General features: G+C 39.5%; 3 protein-coding genes across 5 annotated transcripts; 1 reads left to right on the forward strand and 2 right to left on the reverse strand.

The window, feature by feature from the left end:
* Window positions 1–399: 399 nt before the first annotated feature.
* RB195_013188 (uncharacterized protein) lies at window positions 400–8,778 on the reverse strand (the record flags this gene model as incomplete). 2 transcript variants are annotated; one of them, XM_064202886.1, is made up of 12 exons in its annotated part: window positions 400–588; window positions 1,309–1,422; window positions 2,051–2,141; window positions 2,629–2,786; window positions 3,480–3,641; window positions 3,711–3,824; window positions 5,089–5,181; window positions 5,688–5,742; window positions 6,402–6,540; window positions 7,184–7,265; window positions 8,212–8,288; window positions 8,562–8,778. In XM_064202886.1, 12 exons carry the CDS (start codon window positions 8,776–8,778, stop codon window positions 400–402), a joined length of 1,491 nt encoding a protein of 496 aa, XP_064058767.1. The 2 variants fall into 2 exon arrangements, with proteins under 2 accessions (XP_064058767.1, XP_064058768.1); XM_064202887.1 differs by having other exon boundaries at window positions 8,562–8,709.
* Window positions 8,779–11,959: 3,181 nt separating this feature from the next.
* On the reverse strand, window positions 11,960–15,007 carry RB195_013189 (uncharacterized protein; the record flags this gene model as incomplete). 2 transcript variants are annotated; one of them, XM_064202889.1, is made up of 7 exons in its annotated part: window positions 11,960–12,100; window positions 12,163–12,279; window positions 12,331–12,470; window positions 12,962–13,098; window positions 14,076–14,132; window positions 14,273–14,323; window positions 14,988–15,007. In XM_064202889.1, 7 exons carry the CDS (start codon window positions 15,005–15,007, stop codon window positions 11,960–11,962), a joined length of 663 nt encoding a protein of 220 aa, XP_064058769.1. The 2 variants fall into 2 exon arrangements, with proteins under 2 accessions (XP_064058769.1, XP_064058770.1); XM_064202888.1 differs by lacking the exons at window positions 14,076–14,132; window positions 14,273–14,323; window positions 14,988–15,007 and having other exon boundaries at window positions 12,962–13,091.
* Window positions 15,008–18,011: 3,004 nt separating this feature from the next.
* Window positions 18,012–23,093, forward strand: RB195_013190 (uncharacterized protein; the record flags this gene model as incomplete). The annotated part of the gene is made up of 8 exons (XM_013451958.2): window positions 18,012–18,071; window positions 18,157–18,289; window positions 19,569–19,695; window positions 21,495–21,621; window positions 21,707–21,784; window positions 22,611–22,741; window positions 22,836–23,003; window positions 23,057–23,093. 8 exons carry the CDS (start codon window positions 18,012–18,014, stop codon window positions 23,091–23,093), a joined length of 861 nt encoding a protein of 286 aa, XP_013307412.1.
* Between the last annotated feature and the right edge of the window lie 922 nt (window positions 23,094–24,015).

Consider the following 24,015-nt stretch of genomic DNA (forward strand, 5'->3'; position numbering starts at 1 on the left):
AGACGAACCTCTTGCCGACTACACTTCACACGTCTATATCTTTTGTAGTAGTACCAAATTATATTCGTACATATCCGTAGATATCAAGAAAATCACAAGACGAGCAAAAATTGTCGTTTCTTTCATATAGATCAAATAAACAATTTCAGTTGTGTGTAAGCAATAATTGATAGTAAGTACAAGTATCAATTGTATCCGATTGGTTTCTTCTCACGAAATTATTCTTATTTTTATTCTACAGTCTTTTCTTTATTTGATTTATTACGCAGTTTTTTGTTCAATAATGATTATCTCTCCTAAAATATCCGTAATAAAATCTATGTATTAACTAATTAACTAATGTATTATTTTGTTTTTTATGTATCATTCTGTTACAAATTCATCGCATTACTTGGGGCGTTAGTGGCTAATTGCCAATAGCGTTAGAAGAATTGGTACTAACAAAATATCGAAATTTAGTATGGTCAAATAACCTAGATGCAAAGAACGTGGATAGAAAAATTCCGGGAATTTCCCTCCATATTTGAGCAACCGATTTGCTATGAAAGTGGCGTGATCGAGAGAGCTCAGAGGACGGTCGAGCATCTTCTGGAAAAGGAATTAATGGAAGTATGAATAGAAGCAACGAGTCGTAATAAAAATATATAAAATACAACAGAGTTTTAATAAAGATATACAAAAACCAACAATTAGATCAATGTATTTTACGGATTGACGGAGTTTCGAATCCATAGTTCGAAGAGAAGGGAGGTGAGTTTGTCAACGTTTACAAATTTCAACCCTATCTAGGCAATATATAGTGAAGTCAAAACGAAGCACGGTGCAGATGCGTAGGCGGTTGCGCTCGAAGCGGCACGGTTGAGCGTAGCGGTTAGGGTCGAGTGAGCACGTCTGCTACCCGTTCATTGCTGAAGTTCGCGATGGTCCCACCCCGATCCTAACCGCCGTCTCCAGCGCGCAACATCGAACGCAACCGCCTACGCAACTGCGCCGTGCTTCACGTCGTTTTAACCCGACTATAGATCTTTGGCTGAACAGAAGTACGATTATGCAACCTTGTTTACCACATCAATTCGAGTTCCTGACGATTTCTTCGACGGACGCCCTGAGGTCGTCCTGTCGGAGCTCTACATTTCCCTATCAACAACCAATCCTAACGATATTAGTATCGTAATGATTTTTTCGAGCCATCTGTATTAGAGCGCGGATTTTCACTCCTGTACTATAGGTGATATTTTCTGTTTAATTTATTATTTATTTATTTTCACCTTTATTTTTCTTCGGCTATAAGTCCAAAATTGAACTGACCGTTTTCAGTGCTCTTCCTTTGATCCTATACTTCGAGTCATTCAACACTTCTCGAACTTTCTTTTCCATATACTCACGTGTTAACAGAAATTTGTTGAGTATTTCTGCATATCCCTGAATGAGTGATTCTTAGAAAATTCTTAGAAACATGGGGAACTATTGCGTTGGCAAAAAATGTAATTGCATCTATCCTGCTGCTATCTGCTCCAACAAAAAGGATAAGGATTTCATGGATAAGTGGAGGAGGAGCGCAGATTTTGCTGAATAATATATTGTTCGCTATAAGATATACGACGATCTTTTGTAATCCCTCAAAGGTCTTAATTATTCCGCCCTCAGAAAAAATCCTTGCCTTTGACGGTTAATATTGTCGAAGAACACTTTGACGTCCTAATCCATTCTTTTGACACTGAAGCAGTTCAGAAAATGTTTAAGCGGTAACAAATTTTGACAGCTGAGCTGATGTGTTCCGTGGACCACGGATACGTTTGGTAGAACAATGGTGAATAGTAAGAGTTTCCAGATTGATAAGGATGTGAAGTTGTTCTTAGGATATTTTCTGTCGAAATATGTAGATAGTAACTTTGAGACCACAATCGTGAGGTTACCTGGCAATTGAGCGAAGCGGACTACGGTATACGGTTCAGTATGAACCCTGTTTATGGTAAAGAATCGACTTCTTTAAGACAAAAATAGATGCAATTACTTTTTTTTAGGCGAATGAGATAAAATTCGTGATTACTTTTGTTTTCGCCAACCATGCGTTCCGCATCTGTTCTGCGAACATTGGCATGAACAACGATGGTGTTCCGCTACATGCTGCCTCTTTCACGCTGAAACAAACAAGGCAGATTTTCTTTCACAAAGGTGTTTTAAAGGCAGCATACCAAGAATCTGGGGTGGTGTAGATTTCAAGTGGAGTATCCGTATACGGGTTCGTAGATTATGGAGACCGGGGTGGTTCCGCTCATCTCTTCCTGAATCACTGCAAACAGCCGCCTCCAGAATGCTGTTTTGTACGACGCCATCTATTGCAACGCTCCACCCGTTGCGCTGCCTCCGCCCTGCGATTCGTCGAAAATCAATTCGGACTGCCCCGATAGGCAGTAAGGGACGCTACGCGTGCAAGGGTGGCGCGATGCAATAGAAGACGTCGTACAAAACAGCATTCTGAAGGCAGCTGTTTGCAGTGATTCAGGGAGAGATGAGCGGAACCACCCCCGATCTCCATAATCTACGACCCCGTATATGGATACTCCACCTGAAATCCGTATCACCCCAGATTCGTGGTATGGTGCCTTTAAGGTATCTCTAATGTACCTCTTTAGCCCTCCATGACTGATGAAGAGCACCGTTTTGTTGTGGAGCAGCAAATCATTTTGTGGAATCCATTTGGAAAGCATTACATGATTTCCAACTTCTACGGTATCACCGTTATATGACCAAATAACGCGATAATCGGTTAGATTATTAATGGTCTGAATAGTAAATTTAACATTCTGTAATCGACGCTGAATTTGATCGTCCGGATGAGTGCGACGCGTTTGCCGTCGCGCACATCTTTGCTGCAGTCGAGCCAAAACGCTTCGAGCGACCTGACGCTCGGTGCAGTCGCGTAAGCGACCTAAGCTCGGAAGCGACGGTTGGAGACTGCGGAGGTCATTAGCGGGACACACCGCTGCAGTCCGTGTGCACCTAGTAATGGTCCCGCTTCGGTTCCAACCGCTCGTGTCACCGCAACGCCTCGAGCGCAGCCGCTTACGCAACTCCACAGAGCTTCGGGAAATTAAGACCTGACTATACATCCATGCTCTTCACATCTGAATTACCACGAAAGAGGTCTCGTCAACCTCGAAAACGTGTGGCGCTTATCTACGCGGACACATTTGAGACCGACTTCATATATAGTCGTGTCAAAACGGCATGAATCAGGAGTATAGTTGCAGTGCATTTACGTACGCGCTCGAAACGGCGCGGTGGAGGCGGCAGTTGGGACCGAGTTGGGACCGTCGCAAATTGCAGCGATGGATGGTGCCAGCAAGAGGTTCAACACGCTCGTAGCTGCTACGCTCCACCGAAGCGCCTCGAGAGAAGCCGCGTACGCAATTGCGTCGTGCTTCTGTCGTTTTGATCCTTCTATATTATTAATTTTCAAATAAAAAAGTGCTCACATCGACAAACGCTTGCAGTGTTCCTGCCGGAGCGGTGTACCAAGGGACTAAGGTCCCAAACGCCACGACTATTGTACCTTTAGACACAGGATCTGACACGAATTCATCAAACTCTTTCGGCAGAGTCCCAGCCTCCTTGCAGTAGGATCCATACGAATAGTACTACAACATGCTAAAATTTACAACTCGAATTTCTGCTTCTAAAAGCGTTATTAACGAACTTCTGCTTACGTCATTTGTTCGTGGTGCTGGTGGATACAGTAGCTCCGGCATGTCAGTAAAAGTAAAGGTGCTCGTTCGGCAAAATTCCGAGAAGGAGAAGCCTTGCACTACTGGCGATAACGCCTGAAAGGGCAGTAGATAACTTTGCGTGGGTGTAACGCAAAAAATAGATTGGAACACTTTGTAGATAATTCTGGTAATGTTTCTTCGTCTATTTGACATTTAACGGGATGAATAGGAAGAAAAAGTTTGATGATTATTAGAATTTTGTCTTTTTCATACTTGAAGATGTTCACTTTCTTTCGTAACGTACGAGTTTACGTACGGTGACTTTCCTGGAAGTATAAGCGATCAATACTCTCTTTCCAATCTTCGTTCTTAGAGTTGCGTGGTAGAGTAGTTTTTTTTTTAATTTTCGATAGAACGCAAGTGGAGTAGCACTTGCCAGATTTTTTTTGTCACCTTTAAAGTTAGGATTCAGTCTGCTCTGCCTCTATGCAAATCTAGTGCAGTGCGACTCGAAAAGAGGAAGCTGAAGGTCGAGTATCATTAGATTTCCCACTTTGTACTTGCTTCTTGTGATATTTGCAAGCAGTACCGTAACCTGCCGTCAGTATGTGGCCGTAACGCCGTTAAAGCACGCACACGCATCCGAGTATAGTCGAGTCAAAACGACATGAAGCACGGTGCAGTTGCGTAAGCGGTTGCGCTCGAAGCGGCGCTCCGGAGCGCAGGGTAACAATCTAGGTGGGACTTTTGCCATAACTTTTGCCACCTTCGGAACCATCGCGATTGCATCATTCCTCGCTGTAATCCGCGATGGTTCCAACTCAATCCTAACCGCCACGCTCCACCGCGCCGCTTCGAGCGCAGCCGCTTACGGAACTGCACCATGCCCCATGTCGCTTGGACCCGACTATAGGTGGGGGAAGGGGGAGCGGCGTTGGAGCAATTGTAAAGAGACAAATTTGCAGCTGCCTATGGATAAGGACGATGAGACAGTGCGTTACGAATAGAGCGACCTTGCTGCTATTCATACTCCAATATCTAAAGATTCCCGTCAAAGGTTGCTTTACTCGCCTTTTGCGCCGCTTCGACGATTCTTGGACAGACGCGCGCGTACCTTACTGGCGCTGATGGGACTCTGCAGACAGCCTTAGAGGTCCCCACTTTTCCCTCCCCCTGACTCTGAGAAAAAGTTGAGCCATAGGTCCCATTAGGTAGTGAGTTCACAAAAAAGGCAGGTTGAATTTCAACGGATAATGAGTGAAGGTAGCTAGGATATAAGGAGATCTTGCGACGTGGAAAACTTGATGCAACGAAAATTTTGGAGCTAAATGGAAAGAAACTCCAAAGATCAAAGATTAAAGTTCAACCACGTGCTCACTTGTCTCATAAATTGATCGGATAGAATATTTGTCACTACTATCGAGCCAAACCAATCTGTCGTAGATCGCAATCGATCGAGGAAGAATGATGGCTGAAAAATGGAAATGATATTTGGGAAGAATCCTAACATTTATGACATCGCGTTTTTATGGAGATTACAGGCATCACCCCACGAATCTGAGGTGGTACGGATTTCAGGTGGAGTATTCGTATGCGGGATCGTAGATTATGGATAGAAGGGTGATTCCGTCCATTTCTTCCTAATTGCCGTAAATAACGGCCCGGAAGGTACGACTTGGAGAGTTCCGGCGCGCTACTTTCTACACTGGGTTCGATCGGAGCGCGCCAGCCTTATGGACGTGCCGCATCTTCCGGATCGCTTCTAACGGCAATTAGGAAGAAATGGACGGAATCATCCACCTCTCCATAATCTACTCTCCCGTGTACGAATACTCCACCTGAAACCTCCTCAGATTACCACCTCAGATTCGTGGGGTGATGCCTTTAACGGAGACCAATTTGGACTTCCTGCGTTAGTTTCTACCCGACTCGAAAGTTTTTTCTTGAAATTTCTTGAAAAGTGGATAAAAAACATACATTTTGCCATTCATACGTGTACGACATGAAGTTTGGAGGCAATATACCATAGTTCCTATAATTTTTGATTTAGAGAATAGATTAAGGATACTAGTTCACATGATCTTGTGCTCATCACACTTCAGCAAAGTTGAGAGTACTTAGAGGGAGCATAGTATAAGAAATAAATATAAATAACAAACAAAATAAACATAAAATTGACGATTTTCGGATTTCTACTGGAAAAGATAGAGTTAGGAATGAGGATTACGGGTATGAGCGTGCTCACACTAAATTTCCACTAAAAAACCTCAGGCCCCAGGGGCTGACGTGGAAAAACCTTCCTGTACGACTTTTCCAACGGGCACCGTATAACGCACCATATACTGGGGACGTGGCGCGTGTGCGAACGTGTCGTTCGTTATGAGGTGCCTCGTAGGAAGTATTGTACAAGAAGACCGTATCCCACGCTGTTTTCAGGACGGTTAGGGCGAATTGCACGTGAACACAACACGCTTATGCTCATAATCCACACGCCTAACATCTTTTTTTTTGTGAAGAAGTCCCATTGTCATAAATTCCGTCGTTGCTGTCTTTAAACATACGCTTTTCATGTTGTTTCATGTGATTGCGTCAAAAATTTGCCGCACGCGAAAAATATTGATAATGACCGTGCAGATGCATTGAACGTGTCCAGAAAGAAGCGCTTGTGAGGACTAAAAAAGGAAAAAAAACCTGTGGAAAGCCTTAGCCGTAGCTTGTGCACTTTCTGGATCACTAGAATGGATCATCACATGATGACGGCGGTTCAAATGTGCTATGCCATAGCCGCATACAGCAAATAATGAATCAGCAAAGATGAGATCCCAGTTTCCTGAAACGACTTCAATTATATTTTAAACCCAGCATACCACGACGAATCTGACGTGGTGAGGTAATCCGCGGGAGAAACCTAGAGATGTGGGTGTGATTGCGGTATCAGGGGAGGTTCCGCTCACCTCCCCCTAACCTCCTAAAAAACGGCGCGGGAACCGCATCAGATCCTATAAGGGAAGTTAGAACGCCTTTCTATGTATACGTTCTGGCCTCATCAGCAATTTATTTATTGGTTTCACTTTTTTTTAATGGACAGTCGAGGAGAGCTCACTGGCTTTCGACCGCTCGCACCTAGATGCGGCGCGTGCGCAAGGGTGGCGCGTTGTAACTAGATGTAGCTGAAATCGTCGTAAAAGAATGCGCCTTCAACGTCGTTTTTTTCTCCACGGCAAACAGGGAGAGGTGAGCGAGGACCACTCCTGATCCTGCTCGCCGTGAAAAAGAAAAACCAATCTACAACCCCATCTCTAGCTCTTCCAGCAGTTTCCTCCACTACGTCAGATTCATGGTATGTTGCATTTCAGCAAAGAAAGCAGAGCTCTTTGAACGGATCGATCAGTTATCGATCAGTAGATGGACTGAATCTGCACTCTGACCCACTATATTTCCTAAAATTTGCTGGAGAAGCTTTATGACCACACCTCTTGCTAGCCGATCAAATTCACGTCGTCGTTTTTCCAACACAACTTTACACGACCGAGATTGTGAGAAGAACGGAGCTAGCTGAAAGCAGAAAAATTTGAGAGCTAAGATTATTTCTCTCTACTGCTCAGCATACATAATATTTATTATTTATATTATCTATTTTCGTTATTATCACTTTTTCTTTCATCACATTTGAGAGAATGTAGTTTTTATTCCAGTTTTTTTTTCGTGGATTCTTGCATATTAACAGACTGTTGCTTTCAAAGCACAAAGTTGACCGTGTTGGGGTCTTTCCACAAATAAGTAGAAGTGAGTAGTTCATGACTATGAGCGTGATAACGCTCAATTTCTTCTATTATAGAAGTCCTGAGAAAAAATCGTGAGAAACAGTCTTGCTTGCACCTGTGCTCCCTACGATACAATTTGTTACGCGATAGAATGCAAGCGATTCTGCCATCGTTCAACATTCGTAATCCAAATAAAGTGGCTGAAATAAGCAGCAGAAGGTTTCCAGAATTATATTTGGATTTTGTAACGCGTTGTGGATTACCATAGTTCTTCTACTCCTGATAAGCTGCACTGGAGAGGGCTGGTGCAACGAAGTCTGTTTCACTCATATTTCTCCGGATCACTAGTGGGACTTGAGCTTGATCACCGCCATATTTGTGAACTACACTCTTACTCCTGTCTACTCATGGAAAAATCAACATCGTCAATTTCTTGGAACGGTGCCTTCGAACTATTGTAGTAAGGCATGTGTATGGAATTATCCAGTTAAATCGAGAAATCCAGTTAGATTATAATTAGATGTTTATTCAGTCAGATGGTTAATTCTCACAGAAAAACATTCATGTTTAGTGTTCATCATCTTTGTACTTTTTTTTTCGCAGCGTTATTATTTGGAAATATTTAAGCACATTTCTTTTCTTTGAATTTTTTGGTACTAAACAGTAATTACTAGTAAGTGTAGTACTTAAGCACTTTTCTTTTCATTGAATAGGAAATTTTATAGAGAGAAAGCCACCTGATACACGTACGAATACTCAATTCTCCAGATGACAGCAAAGAACGCGCTACCACGTTCGAATGGACTGCTAGCCACTGAAAATAATTTCTATTTCTAGACTGAGACTTTTTTCAGAGAAGAATTTCTATTTCTAGACTGAGACTTATTTTTCAGAGGAGATAGTTATCTATTTTTTGTTGTTGTTGTGCGCTATAATTAACCCATAATTTTTTTCTCAAAAAAAATACATAATTTGTTATTGAGGTATTTAATCGGGTTGATTCACATCGTTGCTGTCACACAAGTACTTGCGTCTGCACAAAAAAAGAACAATTGAAAAAATAGTAGATAAGGAAAACTCTACCGACCTTCGGACAAATCGATTAGCTCATTTTTCATGCCAAAGTCGATTTCCGGTTTATAGGTGTTGAAGTATAGCGATACAGTATGATTATCTTTTTGTAATCGGTGCATAAATGGAGCGAATGAGGTAGCATGTGAACGTCCTTGATCCATAGTGACCAATAAGAAATTGCCGGAAAACGCTACAGGTATGGGTAGTAGTAACAGTAATGACATAAACATCTCCTGAAACTGTAAGGAGATTGTAACTCATTGGTTTGCAACACATTTAGGCACCAACTGAAGTAAGTAGCTACAAAAATATAGAATAGCTCAAAGATGCATGCAAATATGTCCGAATATTACAAAATGTATTGGGAAAAATATTTTGCGGATGGGATATCTACGATTCAGGGCCGGCAGATGGATTTTTCTCGCACTGCAGCCATAATGGATTCTATAAAATTGGTAGGAGTCAAGCAGGAAACAGGAATCAAGCAGCATCGGAAGTGAGCGGTCCTTGAGTCTCATCTTCTCACGAATTGCATGGTGGTGGTGTGATAAGAGCTCGATGTCCAATTCTTTCAGCGGAGTGATTAGGAGAAGTTGGAAAGAAGTCGTAAGAATGTGGAATAAGACAAACATTTGAAATAAATGAAATCAAAAATAATTACACGAACTCACTGTTAAAAAAGATTTTTCTTTTGGAAAACTAGAAAAGTAATTGGATTTTTTTGGGCAATTGGAAGTTTCATAATTGGATTTTTTAGAATCTCAGAGAAAAATTCGCTTGGAACTCTTTTTTCTTTTCTGTCGAAAATCGAAGCAGGAACTGGAAATGAAATGGATTATGGACTTTTTAATTGATTTTCTTGAGCTGTAGCCAAGATTGTTATTGATCGTCTTTATTAAACAACATCTAACGTTTCGGATTATGAAGTCGCTAAAATATATTTAAAAATAGAAGTAGCTGAAATATAGTTAAATATAGTTAGTTTCAATTTTTGCATGCTTGCATTATTATTATTATCGTTATTTGCAAGATTAAGTTGCAATAATTAAATACTTGCGTGAAGCAGCGTGATATATAATTGATTACATAGTTTTGGTCTCTATTTACTAGATTTACCCGAAAGAAAATGAAAAGTCGGTGGAAAAACTTCAGAAGGGAAAAAGTTGCTCAACTTCTGTTCGCTTTCGCTGTTACATTTACAATATGTGATCAATATATTAGATAATTTAATGAAGTTTTGAACGAATAAAACGGTGCTTATTTGACTATTCGAATGTTTGAATGGATATTTGGACGAAAGAAGCAGAGAGAACGAATGAACTCAAAGAAAAAAAAAATCGAATAGAGCTATCGATTTATCTCGACGTCTAGCTATCCAGTAATGTTGGGGGAAGTACCGAAAACAGGAAGAAATGGCTACGAAGAAGGATTGATTGAAGGACTGCGAACCCCAAGAAGTCAAAGCGCAACTAATTTCATTCATATAAAAAAATCAAAATCAATGGATTAAATCAATGAATTCAACTGATAAAGTGAATGGAGTATGTACTAAGTTTCGATCCGGAATGTTCGTAACCTTGTTTTACTTGTCATCGCACTGTGTCAGAACAATTTACAGTCAAGATCAGTGAGTGAACGGCAGTGCGTAGCGTAAAAACAAGCAATCTTTCCAACTGTGTCTCAGTCTAGTGAAGGACGTCAAGTGGATGTTGTTCACTTGGTAAATTTACGGCAACTGTAACTAAGTAGTTTTTTAAGTAGCAACATTTATAATGTTTAGAATAGAATAGAACTAGTCCAGTGCAGCCAAAAGGCATCCATCGAATGCTGAAGGATTTGCTTTAGTGCTAATGAAGATTGCTTTATCCGGAGAGCAACTTTAACAAATCATTTCATACATACTAGCAATTTAAGTTAAAATTATATTATATTAATATCAAAGAATAAGGATAAAGTTTCGGGAGTTTCGGGAGTTTTTTTTAATCAATCCGCTTGGGATGCGCCACCACGTTCTCTTCAATTCAGGATCGTTTGAGGTTTACGAACGTGTAACTGGCCTATACAGTGACTTGCGGGGGCTACCCAATGTGTCACGTCAGTGTTTTTTTATCCTCCCAGACAGGTCTGGTACCAATTTATCGGCCCCGGAGGGATGAAAGACTTGGTGAGCACTAGAACGGACTCCTAGCCTCCGATCAATCGTGCAGGAAGAGGAACCTTTAACCGCTACATCACATCCGCCCTTCATATTAGTATTAACTACTATTTATGATTAGTATTAATTATTTGCTAATCATATTAATATTTTCTCATTTTATCGCATGCTGCTTCATGCTCTGTAAAATACATAACTGAAGCATTTTTGAGAAAAAAAGTTGAAAAAGACGTGTTTGGAGAAGGCAACAGTATGCAACTCTGGGAAAAATCTCCTAGATTAGCTAAAACATAAAGTTACAGCTACTTTCCAAGTTATTTTCTTTGTTTAAGAAGTTAATAGTAACGGCATTCTAAATTGTAACTAACGAGAAAATTTAATGGAACTCACCTTAAGTTTTTTTAATGGAATTCACCGTAAATTGTTTTTGCCCTATCTTGTTCATTTATTCAATGCCTAAGTTGCACAAGAAAAAAAAACCATTGTAAAAATTGAATCAGAGCTTTTGTCTGATTTGTTAGTAGCGGAGATCGTAGTACTGACGGTAGTTCGTAGTGGGAAGTCAAACCTATCCTTTTACAGAAGGTGAATAGTCCCCTTGGGTAATCTATTCTACGATTCAAAACGCTTCCTACCAGTTGCCAGTTGAGGCTGCTTCTCCTGCTATAACACTATTCCTATAACACAAAAGTCAATGTGAAAAGATAAAGCGTGCTTCAAAAGGACTCAAATACGGTGTGAAAACATAAGTCTGTTAATTGAAATAATAGAATAGAAAGTAGAATAATAGAAAGTTTGAAATGTATGTATAGTATAAAAAATAGTAGTGAAAATTGTGTATAGCTACGCTACAATAATTTATAATAGCTAATTTTTTTAAAATTTCCCTCTTTTATTGAGATTTTATGGGCTGGTCAAGTGTAGCGGTTAGAGGTTCCGCTTCCTGCACGATCGATCGGAGGTTCGAATTCGCCCCAGTGCTCACCAAGCCTTTCATCACTCCGGGTTCGATAAATTGGTACCAGACTTGTCTGGGAGGATAAAAACATTGACTTGACTCATCGCCCAGGCACCGCAAGTCATTGTATAGGCCAGTTACGCGTTCGTAAACCTCAAACGATTCTGAATTCAAGTGAACGTGGGGGCGCATCCCGAGCGGATTGATTAATGTTCCAGAAATGTTATTCTTTTATTGAGATTTTATTCACACTATATTCCTTTACATAATATTGTCAGTCTAGTAAACTGTTGTACGGTTAATCTAATGCATTGCGGAAGGCGCTGATCATTGATTGCTTGTTAGAATTGACTTCATGATTACATGACGGTGCATTCGGGTTTGCCAGCTCTTCCTCTTCAGACCACAGTCGTAGCGCTGACAAAACTGCGGCAGTCATCTAAAAGATTTTTTTCCCTTCCGAAATAACAAAAACTCTGACAGTGACAGGTGAATTCGTACCGTGATAAGAACAGCCACGATGCTGCTGAGGACAAGAATAAGATCTGCGTTCTTACACCATGAAGGATCGTTATGACGTTGTTCTCTTGTGCACGAAAGTTGTGTACCATTGAAATACTGTAAAAATGGATGATTGTTGCTTTTTAGTCAATCATTCAATTTACTCACGCTATAGTGGGTGGCTGTAGCCCATTTAAAAGCGAGTACAAATGAATAGAACATTGCCATAGTGGTGAATACTATGATATAACGTCGCCTTGTAAGACATCCACACAACGCAAGAAACCAAAAAGAGCACATAAATTCTTCTGTAATGATGTAATGATTTGTGATTTGGAACAAATACTTAATTATTAAACTAATTAAAGATGATTATTATATTCTTGGGCGGGTGTAGCGCATTCGGTAAGAGGTTCCGCTCGTGGCAGAATCGATCTGGGGTTCGAACCCGCCCTAGTGCTCAAGAAGCCTTTCATCCTTCCGGGGTCGCTAAATTCGTACCAGACTTGTCTGGGAGGATAAAAACACTGACTTGACACATTGGCTAGCCTCCGCAAGTCACTGCGTAGCCCAGTTACGTTCGTTAACCTCGAATGATTCTGGATTGAAGTGAACGTGGTGGCGCATCCCAAGCGGTTTGATTAACGCCAGACACTTTATTTATTTATTTATTTTTTAAATGTTTACTACTAAACATTGGATTATACTCGAAGCAGTACAGTGGCCCGAAATTCTTCAATTTGACATCAGCTGAGTTCTGAACCTGATGTTTTACGGTTATGTCTTGGCTAGTACTCACCAAATGAATTTGTACCAACAGCAGTTAAATCGACTGCGGACACTACTGATCGGAGAACGGAGAATAGTAACTGCGAAATGCATAGAGATGTAGACAACGAGAAATCCAAAGTGCCTAGCATGCCTCTCATCGTAAGTCTAAAAAATACCCATAAGTTTCTAAATAATCTTCCTGAAAAAAGTCCAGTGCATCCGTGATCAAATTGGTTTGAGTTTCTTCCCGAACCTTTACTGGAATTTTGAGTTGACCTAGAAAAATGAGCGTGTCCAGTCTAACAATTTTGGATTTTTCGAGAAAACAATAGTCTAAAGCTAACGTCAGTTAACTTTTTTTAGTTTGAAATGAGTTCTTGCGCTTATAATATTGTTCCGGACCAGCTCAATGTTCGAGATGGCGCCCATAATGTCTGCTTAAAGGCATCACCTCACGGATCTGAGGTGGTGCGAGTTTTAGGTGGGTTATACCTATACAGAGTCGTAGATTATGGAGAAAATTGTGATTCCGTCTATTTCTTCCTAATTGCCGTAAAGAACAGCTCGGAAGATACGATTTAGAGCGTTCCGGCGCGCTATTTTCTACGATGAGTTCGATTGGAGCGCGCCACTTTGTGCACGCGCCGCATCTTCCGGGCCGTTTTCTTACGGTAATTAGGAAGAAATGGACGGAATCACCCTTCTCTCCATAATGTACGAATCCGTATAGGAGCTGTACACCTGAAATCCACACCACTCTAGATTCGTGGGGTGATGTCTTCATAGTGACCCAAGGTGCTCAGACGTCTCGAGGTCGAACACGTGGTTCCCCAGTAGGTTGCTACTTTGTTGAACTTACCAGTTAGTATGGCCGTTAGTAGGAAAATGAAAGCGACTAACGTCATCCGAGACACTATCTTTTATCTATCGTTAACGCAACTTTAATGAATTCCATAAATATTGGAGTATTCTTCATTTTTCGATTTTTTTTTGCAAGCATTTATCCTTTCTTTTACTCATTTATCATTTATTTGTTTACTTTTTCACGTATTTTCATTGCTAACTTACAGACCCCTTTCCGCTCACCTCAGAAGTTCCAGGACACAGTTTGGGTTTGAAAGCCTGACATTGTAAAGCGTTACTGTGGACGATACCATACGTTACTCTTCGGGTTCCCTCTTAACCGCATGTTTGCATCTCTAGAAAAACATTTGTAAATGAGTAAATAAAACAGAAAATAATAGTGAAAATATAAAATAAACACATTTATAAATGAGTACTGTTATAGATCAATTTTCTCTCTTTTCTAATTTTAGTCATCGTAGGATCAGAGACTTACCTGTTGATTTTCGATGTTTGCTTGTACTTCTGCTGTGGGAATGTGATTTTTCTGCAATCTGCATCGTTATCTCAGTAGCAAAGTCTGGAAAGAAGTAAAAACCCGAATGTGATTCGGTCAACAACTTTTGTCGGACACTAAATAAAAATAATTGAAAGATGCACGATAAGGTCTTATCTTGCGTGATTATGTGAGTTTCTGTGTCAACAATGTTATTCATATTCATTAATTCCACAAAATTAACTCTGAATCAAATGCAACATTAAATTTTCTGTTTCTGAACAGTTACTAGGGGCGGGTGTAGCGAGGTTCCGCTTCCTGCACGATCGATTGGAGGTTCGAATCCGCCCTAGGGCTCACCAGGCCTTTCATCCTTTCGGGATCGATAAATTGGTACCAGACTTGTCTGGGAGGATAAAAACACTGACTTGACACATCGGCTAGCCACCGCAAGTCAGATACACGTTCGTAAACTTCAAACGATTCTGAATTGAAGTGAACGTGGGGCGCATCCCAAGCGGATTTATTAACGCTGGACACTTTATTCATTTGTTTATTTTTTAATATTGTGGTTATTACTAAATAAACACTGCGTTATACTCAAAGCAGTACAATATGCCAAATTTCGTTTATTTGAGAACAACTGAGTTTTGAACCTGAGATTTGACGGCTATGTCGTGGTACTCACCATCTCGCCCAACCCCTCCTTCCCTACCCTCTCGCCGTACTCGCCATTCCCTCATGTCATTTTTTATAGGCCAGAAGGTGTTCACAGGGTCAGATACAGGAGGAATCGTTATTAGTTACTATTAGCGGCGCAACTCTAGAAACCAGTGGTCCGATAATATCACTATTTTATGGCCATCAAGGTAAGAGCTATCGTGGTATGTTTCCCCGAGGGTGTGTCTGAGTAATCTGTTTTACTAAGTCATATTTTGTGGGATGACGAGGCGTTTGTGTGGCCAGATTACAGGTGTGTCCTCGATTTTTTAGGCTCTGAAAAAGACGATGACGCCGGAACGCTAGCCAGAACAGGGATCGATAACCATCTTGGTTCTGCTCAGAAAAATCGTGCACAAAACATTCATAAACCTCTAATGATTCTCATATGAAGTGAAGGAATGGGCTGACGTCTGATCCCAAGCGGATTGATCAATACCAGAAACTTTCTATCCTTCATCCACTTTACTGGATGAAAGGAATGTTAGGAAATTCTCGATCTTGGAGTAATTCTGAGTAGACTACGTTAACTGGGTACTGCTTTTAGTAGCATATTAGACGTTGTTTGGATCTTTCCTCAAAATCCATTAAATAAACTCACATTTTGTTTGCTGTGTGTGTACAGCGCCTTAAAAATATAAAAAAACGAGAAAGGATAAAATTGCTGGCGTAATCCATTTGAGACCAACAAACGCGGCTTACTGTAATTCGTAATCGTTGAGGTTTTGGAATGCCTGTTGGCCTATACAATGATTTACGGGAGCCAGGCGATGAGTAAGTCAGTGTTTTTATCCGCCCAGAAAGGAGGTCTGATACAAAGTTATCTACCCGGAAAGGGGAAAGGGAAGCTTAGTTGGCACCGAGGCGATTTCGAACCATCGACCGCGTGGCTACAGCGGACCTTTAACCGACTTCGCCACATCCACAGCTTAAAAGCATATGGAATAACTAATTGATTGAAGATTTGGTTGCGAAGCTTGGAGTTTCCCACAAAAGAACACGATTTTTAGCTTTTTTTCGTAATATCAGGCGCTTTGTAGAAGGCTTTCGTAAAATTTTTTGCAGGAAGCCGTTCGAGGTGAAGAATCTATTCGAATGCTTCATTTTTCTACTCAGGGAATACTTTGAGCCACAGATGAGATAATCCAGAAATTGCTACTCTGACTGAAGCTGCACGTTCCTCATAAGGTATGTGAGTATGTCACCCAAAGTAGAACTGTTTTTTTCCCTGGTTGGCATGAAGGTACTCAACAGATGGATGAGTCATCCATAAGTTTAGTACGAATGGACAATACTTTGAGATTAGAAAACCATTAGATAACGTTGTTTTTCATACGGTACACAAGGGTGTGAGAAATAGTGATTGTTTTATCGTATCTGTGATATGTACGTTTCAATCTTAGGAATTTAAACGGTAACATTATTCATTTTGTTATTTTTCAAAGAATTTTGATGGACCTAAGGTAGATCGTTACATTTAGGCTTGTCTAAGTTTCCACCAAACATTTCACACATTCCTGGCGATGCTAAAATTCCCTCGTAAACATTTTGATCACTCGATTAGGAATGTCATTAGTTCATACGCAACTCCTTATCAGCTCGAGTTTATAGCTATTCATTCCCTATAGGACTGGTTTATGAGTGCTTTGCTGTTGTCAGCCAACATTCACCAGTACATTTCACATGGATTTCAGTCTGGATAAAAATATCCTAATATCTTAACGATTACATTTTATGAACTGTCTCTCATTCGAATGTTCTCGAGCCTCTGAAGGCTACATAAATAATTCCAGAATTTTCTGACGCTGATATTAATAACACTTCGATTTTCGTTCCAATCTACTGATTTGAGAATCTATATCAAGTGAGCTATAGTAAGGAAATAAATCAATTTCATAGAATTTATTTGTCTGTTCTTTAAAAAAAATCATTTGTTGAAATATTCTGAGATTATTTCTTTTTTTTTTTTTGAGAATTACTACCACCTATGCTGCAACTTTTCTTCAGCTACATAATCTATTATTCTTTATTTCGGATAGATTACTCGATGCTAAAAATACTGCTTTCTGCTTGCATGAATTTTCAAATAAGTACCTTGAGTGATAAAAAAATCTTCGCCTAGAAAAGAACTACTGTGCCACACAGGTTTGTCAACGAATTCTGACGTCGAAAAGTTCCGGATAAAAAAAAGAATAAATTTCTTCTTCATTAAGTAGTGGAAGACGAAATTTTTGATTATTGACTTGATTGACTTTTTCTGACGAATTTTTCGAACCAAAAATTCCCATATTGAAACATTTCGCTGATTTACGATTATGACAATTGATTCGAAAACGATTCGAAATGTTTTTCGAAGGTGTCTGGAGCTGTTTCAGACGTTGGTTTTTTATTTCTTGCATTTTTCAATATTTCTCGTCAAATTTTTTGCATCTTTTGGAAATTTAAGTAACGAAATCACGTAACGAAAGTTCTATCTGTCTCTTATCTTCTAATTATAGAGAAAATGAGGTTGTTACAAGAGAGATGTTTACAGAACTCTTCTATTTATTTATTTATTTATTCACATACAGGAATGGTGTACCAAAAAAAAACAGAACACATTTGTCTAAATCAGAATATTTAAGAAAAAGTCGGCAAACTTATTGTCACCAGAGCCTGGCACAATCCTTTTTGTGGTGGATAACACGTCAAATATGTACATATGTATGTATATCGTTCTCCTCCTCCAGAAAGTCTAGAATCTTCTCATGTCTCCTTATTCCCCGAATCTGGAACGCTTTTATAATTCTTTATAACAATTTCAATTTTTTACTGATAAGATCCTATGATTCCTGTTAATCTTTTTATTTCTGCTAGTTTTTGCAGCAATTACAAACGAACAAAAAAAAACTCATATCCTTTTTTTCTTCTCATTTTCTTTCTTTTTCCTTTCTTTTTCTTTCAATTCAAGCTTCATGCTTTCATGTTTCTTGTTCTGCTTTTGCAACAATAATCCTAATCGAATCGACAACATTTCAGGATGAGTAATTCACGTTCATCGCCGACATTTCAAAGCTATGATCTAACCAAAGGATTGAAGGTAATGTCACTTTTATCGCTATCATCACATGAATCACAAAATGTAGATGATTCATCGAAACGAATGATTATGAATGATTATTCAGCGTTTCACCAATTGGAACGTGGAGGATGCGATCAGCGTTGGATCTGGACCTATTCCCGATAGAGCGAAGAATTATTCGATAATCACAAAAATGATTGCAGAATTTTTGGGAGATTTCACATTTGTTTTTGTTGGTGAGCAGTTTCTCTTTCACTTTGGGCAAGTTAATATGGTTTTTTTTCATTTTTTTGAAGAACCCTTAGGGATCTCTGGGAAAAGTTGCTAAAAGTGAACATAAAATGTCTTATCAGTGCTACAACGATTGCAACAATGTTTTATGAGTGATGGAGAATTCTTGTGGGTCGCGTCTCTACTATGTTTCGGTTCAGCGTTGACTATTGAGGAATGAATTTGTTGAGTCAAATTAATTTTGCAAAGAGGTGCACCGTCTACCGTAGATGAAATCAATGGACGGCGACAAACCGTAAGCTTTGTTCAGTGTACTCATGAGTTCATGTAGAAGGATCCGTTTCTTCTCCAGTAAATCCACTAATCGTGTGTGAAAGCCAGGAAATTTAGTTAATGAGTAATGTTTTTTCTCTTGCGAACTGATATCGTAAAATTTTTCTTTTTTTCGAACATAGAATGAATTGAAACCAAGCGTAACGCAGAAATGTAGGGGTCAGCAGACATTGCGCGATCATCAAATCTCCGTTGTTACCAAATATTCGAGAAAAAAAGAAGTAAAATTAGTCCATTTTCAGATTTTTTGTTCATTCTTTGTGAGGAATTGTTCGGAATATTCGAGTGTTTTAGGATTGGAATAGTACAGAACATTCCTAACTCTAAATGTGCTTGATGTCAAAGTTTGCCGTATTCCGAAGAAGTTTGTCCAAATATGACACAAGCCACTAATTGGCGATGTTTTAAATACTCATCCACTTCACATTCATGAACCGACTTGGAAAATATGATAGAAAATATAATGTACTGGGAATGGTTTGATCTGAACAAGAAAATCTTCCGTTTCTGAGAACTCAAAATTCTTCGGATTTTTCCAGAGTGAATTGATGATTTATAGCAAAGAAGCCGAAAATCGTCTTTTTAAAAAAAAATTAACTCATAGCTAAAATACAAAATTGTGCGGGTTTTTCTGGGCAAATTCAGTATGAAAAGTGTGCAAAAATCGGAAAATCGTGGTAATCAGGGAGAAGTTGGAAAATTGGAGGCTCATCACCTGGGAACATACATAAACATACCTGATGGTGATTTCAGCTGTTTAATTCTAGTAAAAAGTTGGCAACAGTACCGTTGGGTAAAAAGAAAAAGATTGAAATCACTTTTGATTCCATATTTCTGATTAAAGAAGGGGAAAAACTATGATTTAGTGACTGTGAGCACGTGATTTTTTTCACTGAAATTGAACAAATATTAATAAATAAACAACAAAAAACATATTGACGCTTATTTCAGGAACTATGCAGGCCGTTGTGGTTGTGGCGCCATCGAATCAGAGTATTGTCGCCGACAATATCGTTCATGCTGCATTTGCACATGGTTTCACTATATTTCTACTCGTTGCTGCTCTCGGACACATAAGGTAATTTCTATACGAGTATTAAGTAGTAAATCATTGAAAAAATTGAGATATAATCCTAGGATTTATTCAATGAGAACTGGATTTTTCCGAAATTTTCCATCACATCATTCCAATTTTTCATTGTCCGCTGGTGTAGGTTTCAAAAGAAGGATAAGCGATAAATTTCTGCTCCTGGATATCTAGTTAAACTACACGTAAACGTCTGTTCAAATATTATTATAATATTCGAATTTGATGGTCCCAGCTGGAAGTGTTTGATTGCCCATCGAACACGTGTAGTGGTAAACAATGCACTCAATGCCTGTTAAATTGCTCGTGTCCAACCATAAACACTGATAGTGCAGATAGTGAATGGAAAGTAATACGAGAGACTCTGCTCATACATTACTAGGGCACCTAATTTTGCGTATTTTATGCAGATAGGAAAGAAGGAAAGGAAATGAGGAAAGGGAAGGGAAAAATTGGCGCTTAGTCTTCGTATTATTTATTTATTTATTTATTCCTTAAATCATAAGATGTATGGTTTTTGCGAGGTTAACAAAAGTTAACAGTGTACTTATTGGATATATAAAATACAATATGTAAATGTTATAACAAGCATAGAAATTATTATTATATTTAAAAAAATTTTAATGTGTATATGGCATGTATGTATTGAATGAGGTGTAGCGCAGTCGGTAAGAGATTTGGCTGTCTGCACGATCGATCGGAGGTTCGAATCCGTATTGGGGATCAACAAGGTTTTTATCCCTCCGGGGTCCGGATAAATTGGTATCAGACTTGTCTGGGAGGATAAAAACACTGACTTGACACCTCGGCTAGCCCCGCAAGTTATTGTATGGGCCACAGTTACACGTCCATAAACCTCAAACGATCCTGAATTGAAGTGAACGTGGTGGCGCATCCCAAGCGGATTGATTAACGCCAGACACTTTATACTTTATCCTTTATGTGTTGAATACTCGTATTTCACATATTATATACTGTGTTTTAATGTCAATTTTATGGTTATTAAAATGCCTTAATTTTTTAGGCACTCACGTAAAACAACGTAAGTGCTTAAAACAACATTTCAACATTGTAGATATTTCTTTTTATTGCCAATTACTTTGAAGGAAAAATAATTCAAAATATTGATTTTTTTCTTTCTACCTACTAGCTTCTCTTATCCTTCTTTAAAAGTCGCGTATCCCTAAACTGACGACGTTTCGATCCCCGAGGAGGTACTACAGAGTTGGAGATGAAGATTACGAGTACGAATGTGGGCCCGCTTCAATCCCCATAATCGTCCTGAAGAACGGCGTGGGAACGGGGTTTGTTCGTACGAGGTACGTAAGAACGCGCCACCCTCGCATATGGTTGGGTTCCCTCAGCAGGCCTAATTACTGAAAGCTAAGCCTAGTTACCCTAAACCTAATTATTGGAAGAATAAAGGCGATAAAGCGGATAAGGGATGAAGCGCAACGCACCGTTGATCAATCGCTTTAGGGGAACGCCCACGCGTTCACCTTCATTTCAGAATCGTTTGAGGTTTACGAACGTGTATGCAGCCTTACAATGACTGTCAGGAGATGCGGGGAGCCGTTGGGTCAAATCAGTGTTTTTATCATCCCAGAAGAGTCTGACACCAGTTTATCGACCTCGGCTGGATGAACGACTTGGCACTAGGGCGGTTTCGAACCATCGATCGAGGGTGCCATCATAGCTGAACCTCTTAGCGACTGCGCCACACCTGCCCATTAAGGAATTAATAAATTTGAATTTTAAAGAAGTATACAGTTGAACCTGTGCAATTTTAGTGGAGGTCACTTCAATCCAGCAGTGACATGGGCCGTAGCTGCTTCAGGAAAAATGCCACTCTATCATGTACCATTCTATTGGTTTGCGCAACTACTAGGAGGTTTTTGTGGATCGCTTTATTCTGTTGTGAGTGCATTATTCGCGTTAGAAGCGTAGAATAGTCATTTTCAACCGCTCGAATTCCTTACTACCAAAAACTGCGAATTTTCAGTTAATCATGACACAGAAACAGTTGGACACATCCTTTGCTGGCGCTACTCTATTGAATCCTGATAATAAATGGTGGGAGGTAAGTAGTCGCCTTGTGCTCTTGATCCGTGAAGTGCCGAAAATCATTTTGATCCGATTTTTATTCCTCATCAAAGGAACAAAGTCAGTTAGTTTTTCAACCATCCTATGTCAGCGAATGTAAGGTCCCAGATTTGTTTTTATAGTTGATAGACGCGAAAGAAAAAAATCAGACGAAGTGTTCTTCCAAAGTCTGGTGCGGTACAACTTTTCCTTTAGCTATGACGCTCACCAACTTTATTTTAATTTTTACAGCGACGTTGATTTAGCGTATATGTATCTTCTTTGTAGACATGGTTGGAGTTACAGTTTATGGTCCAACCTGGTAGGCTAAAATGGGACCTTTGAGGAGGTTATCTGGGAGGAGAAAAATAGAGATGTCGCCTTATGTTCTATTGCTTTGGTTCACAGCTACAGAACAAGGCTACCGCATGACTCCCCTTTAAATTCAGCCGGTCGAGACAGTTGATCCAGGATCGGATCCTCTAATCCGGTATCTGGGCTTCCCTTCAGTCTTACAGCAACAGATGATCCAGGATCTCTCATCCGGTAACGGGGCTCAGCAATAAAACATAAGGTGAAATCTCTATTTTTCTTCTCCCGGATAACCTCCTCAAAGGTTCCATTCTACCTAACGGGTCAGTTTTTGAACTGGGTACTGTACATCCACGCTTTTTTTTTTGCGGAACAGGTCAAGTATGCGTGAAACCGCTTAATTTGATGGAAAAAATCAGAAAAAAAAATCGCGTTATGCCACTACCATAAAGCGAATACACGTGAGGGTCCTGTATTGAAAGCAAAACACACTACTGTATTGAGTTTTACAGGGAATGATGAGTGAAGCAGTTGTTACGTACTTCTTATGCCATACCATTCTGCTTACCGCCGTCGACACTAACACAAATATTCTAGCACCATTGGCTATTGGCCTAACGCTTACCATTGACATATTGTCAACGTGAGTCCATGAAATTTTTGAATTTATTTCTAACTCAATTAAATCGTAATTTAATCTTTTCTAATCCTAACAAAGTACCATTGATTTTCTTCAGAGGATCAATAACTGGAGCGTCGATGAATCCTGCACGATCACTTGGTCCTAATATTGTCGGACAAATATTCCTCGACTCGAACTCAATTCCACTACATTTCTGGAGTTATCATTATATCTACTGGGCAGGGCCTTTTATGGGGGCTTCTGTAGCTGTTCTGATCTACAAGTAAGGGAATACGGTAGAGATGTTGGAACGGAAAACAATTTTCAATTTTTCAGACTCTTCGAAGCGAGAGAGGACCGAATACTTCGATAAATATTTTGAATAATAATTCTTGGACTTATTTTTAATCTGTATCTTGACGTTATTTTATAATTGAGAGATTTCTAATCTGTACCATGAAGTAATTTTTATTAAAAGTGTTCTTTAGGATGATTGTTTATGGAATACGAATGAATTACGAATAGAGTGCTTTCGGTTAAAATGTGTTGAAAAATTTTAGGCTTTTTTCAGCAAAATTTACCTTTCGCAGAAAGCCTACATCATCTCATTGATTCAGTGTGAAATGCGAACGGATTCCGTTTTTTCAAAATTAAACTTGAAATTTTTAATCCATTTTTAAATGAGAATTCAAGATATTTTTCTCAATTCGAATGAAGCTATTTTTCTTATGATGGCTATTGTTTCGTAGGGCCTACTTAACGGTTTACAAAAGAAAAGAAAGAAAGAATCGTTTAAGCACTTCTCTTGCTTAGAATAAAGCACACTTCAGAACTGAGCAAAAAAAAAGCCACTTACATAGTTTTGTTGTAGTCATTTTTTCCCTAGAAAATAAAAGAGGAAGAACTTGAAATATCCAAGGTAGCACACCACAAAATCGAGATCTTTCCAGAGGAAAAAGTAGGGTAATTATGTAAATTACGACTTACAACCATGAGCGTGAACACCCTCGGTTCTCCCTATTCGTCCTGAAAATCTCAAAAAAATGTGAAAAAAATTTTCGTAGTTTTTTTCCCTACAAAGCACATTATAACGCCACCTCTGTTAACGCCTAGACTATATTAACCACCTAATCGTTGCTTTTACTTGGACCGAGGTGAAGGCTGCACTGATCATTGGCTGCTCGGTAGCGGAAGCGACTGTGCACTTGCGAGGGTGGCGCGTTGAAACTTGAAAATACTCGTACAATAGCGGTTTATTCTACCACGTGTGTATACGTATGTCACGAAATTCAAGA

This window comes from Necator americanus, chromosome V (assembly GCF_031761385.1).
Source record: "Necator americanus strain Aroian chromosome V, whole genome shotgun sequence".
Classification (NCBI taxonomy): Eukaryota; Metazoa; Nematoda; class Chromadorea; order Rhabditida; family Ancylostomatidae; genus Necator; species Necator americanus.